The 2,500-nt window shown below is 47.8% G+C and overlaps 1 protein-coding gene across 1 annotated transcript in view; it reads left to right on the top strand.

Annotated features, from left to right (window-relative positions):
* The window catches only part of dock10 (dedicator of cytokinesis 10), a 95,807-nt gene that overhangs the window by 41,851 nt on the left and 51,456 nt on the right, over positions 1-2,500 (top strand). Inside the window, 1 exon segment of the mRNA XM_042064176.1 lies at positions 195-381. Within this exon segment, the coding sequence (XP_041920110.1) occupies positions 195-381 (187 nt within the window).

Genomic DNA, 2,500 nt, shown 5'->3' with positions numbered 1-2,500 from the left:
CTTTTGAGTTTTTCCAGATTGTATTGTTTGAGTTGTAACAGATGGATTCAAGCGCACAGATCTCAGAGGTCAGATGAGGTCACCTCGTGCACTCCACAGTCAGTTTTGATTGTGGCTGCTGGGCCTGGGTTGTGGGGCATGTTGACCGGTGTATGCCTCTGCCATGTGTCTCTGACATGGGCCTGTCCTTTTAGAACAACCGACTGAGGAAGCACGCCTTCGAGTTGAAGATGAACGAGGTGACGTACTTCGTGCTGGCGGCCGAGAGCGAGCAGGACATGGAGGAGTGGATCAGCACGCTCAACCGCATTCTGCAGATCAGCCCGCCGGATGCGCCGGTCCTTGACCGCAAGAGCGTCGACCTCAGCGACACACGGCAGGGTGAGTCTGGACGACCAGAGTGGGGAAGAGGAAGGGAGGGGGCAAATATGGAAGACAGACCAATAGGGTCAATATGTTTATGTTTATATTTCAGTTCATAGTTCTTAGCAGATGCTTTTGACAAAAGCATTATATTAATATTAAAATTAACAATTTAAAGTAAAGTCTATAGTCTATACGTCTAGTCTAAATAAAAAAATACCAATATTAGTAAATAGACTAATTTAAACAATAGCCATAAACATATACAAACACGACTCTGTAAGAATTAATTAGCTAGATACAAGGTTACAAACAGATGAGTCAGTATATGCATCTTTGTTGCTTTGATGTAGATACAGTATGTAGCACAAGCAGGCAGGCCGGCCTGTTACAACCAGCTGGGCTCTGTGATGAAGGAATGGAGGAAGGATAGCAAATGCAGACTCATAATTTGGGGCATAGTGCCAGACTACCTGGTGAGGATTACCCAGTCTGTTTATATACTGTACGCAGCTCAATGAAGACTACCCAGTCTGTTTAAGTAAACACTCAGAGCTGTTTTCTAATCACCATGTCTTAGGACCTGGCTACTGTTTCAGTTTTTTTGTCTCTCTCACACACACACACACACACACACACACACACACACACACACACACACACACACACACACACACACACACACACACACACGCACGCACACAAACAGCATGTTTTAAAATCACAGCTCACATTCAATGAGTTCAGCTAGCGGGGGTTGGGGCTGATTTACCCAGACCCCTGTGGTTGATGAGAAGATAATGTGGGCCGCTGCAGCCGTGTGTGTGTGGTGGTGTCGTGTGCACCCTCTTCTGTAGTGATGGGAGCTGAGGCCAGATCACTGTATCAACAGCACAGAGCCACAAAGCTAGGGGATTAGTGACAGGCGTGTATGTTTTGCTAGCGTTCACATACACACACACACACACACACACACACACATACACACACACACACACACGCACACACACGCGTGCATGCACGTGCATGCATGCATAAAACCAGCCACATTCACATACATGCACAGACAGACACACACACACACACACACACACACACACACACACACACACACACACACACACGTACAGTACATGCATAATAACAGCCACACTCACATACACACTCATGCACACACACAGACACAGACACAGCCACAGGCACACATACACACATATGCATACATTTAGACATACGCATACAGTTAAACACACACACACACACACACACACACACACACACACACACACACACATACACACACAGCCACAGGCACACAAAGACACATGCATACATTTAGACACACGCATACACTGAAATACACACACACACACACACACACACACACACACACACACACTGCACTGAGAATGTAGATGAGTGGATTGGGAATGAAAAGAGCGCTGTCAGCAGTAGCCAGGGCCCCTCCAGCACCAGACCAGAGCACGCCCTTTATACCCCATCTCTCTCTCTCTCTCTCTTTCACTCTCTCTCTCTCTCTCTCTCTCTCTCTCTCTCTCTCTCTCTCTCTCTCTCTCTCTCTCTCTTTCACTCTCTCTTTCTCTCTCTCTCTCCTTTTATCTTTATTTTTCCTAGCCTGTTTGTTTCCCTCTACCTACCCCTCTTTTCCTCTCTCTCCTCTTTCTCTCCTCTTTCTCTCCTCCCTCTATCTCTTTCTCTTTCTCACTTTCCCTCTGGCTTTCTTTTTTCTTTCTCCCCCTGACTCTCTCACTCTCTTCTCTTTTCATACTGTACCTCCCCATCTCCCCCCCCCCTTTCCCCTCTCCCTCTCTCGCCCGTCTCTATCTAAATGAAAGGAAAGTAGGTCTGTGTATTCTCTGCCAGGTCTTTGTGCGCTGCTCTCGCGTGTGTCCCTGCGTTAAAGGGCTTTTGGTGGCCCCTCGTGTCCCATTCAGACGGCTGCTTTGTGAGGCCGGCACTCCAGCCATCACTGGTGGTCACGCTCAGAGCCTTTGTGCTGTCCAGACCTGCTCTTTCTCTCTGTTCCTCACTCTCTCTCTTTCCCTTTCTCCCCCTCTCTCTGCCTCTCTCTGCCTCTCTCGTCCCTCTCTTTCTTTCCTGTCTTCCACTCTCTCAT

Source organism: Alosa sapidissima, chromosome 15, assembly GCF_018492685.1.
Source record: "Alosa sapidissima isolate fAloSap1 chromosome 15, fAloSap1.pri, whole genome shotgun sequence".
Lineage (NCBI taxonomy): Eukaryota > Metazoa > Chordata > Actinopteri > Clupeiformes > Clupeidae > Alosa > Alosa sapidissima.
This window is presented reverse-complemented; position numbering and strand designations above follow the sequence as displayed.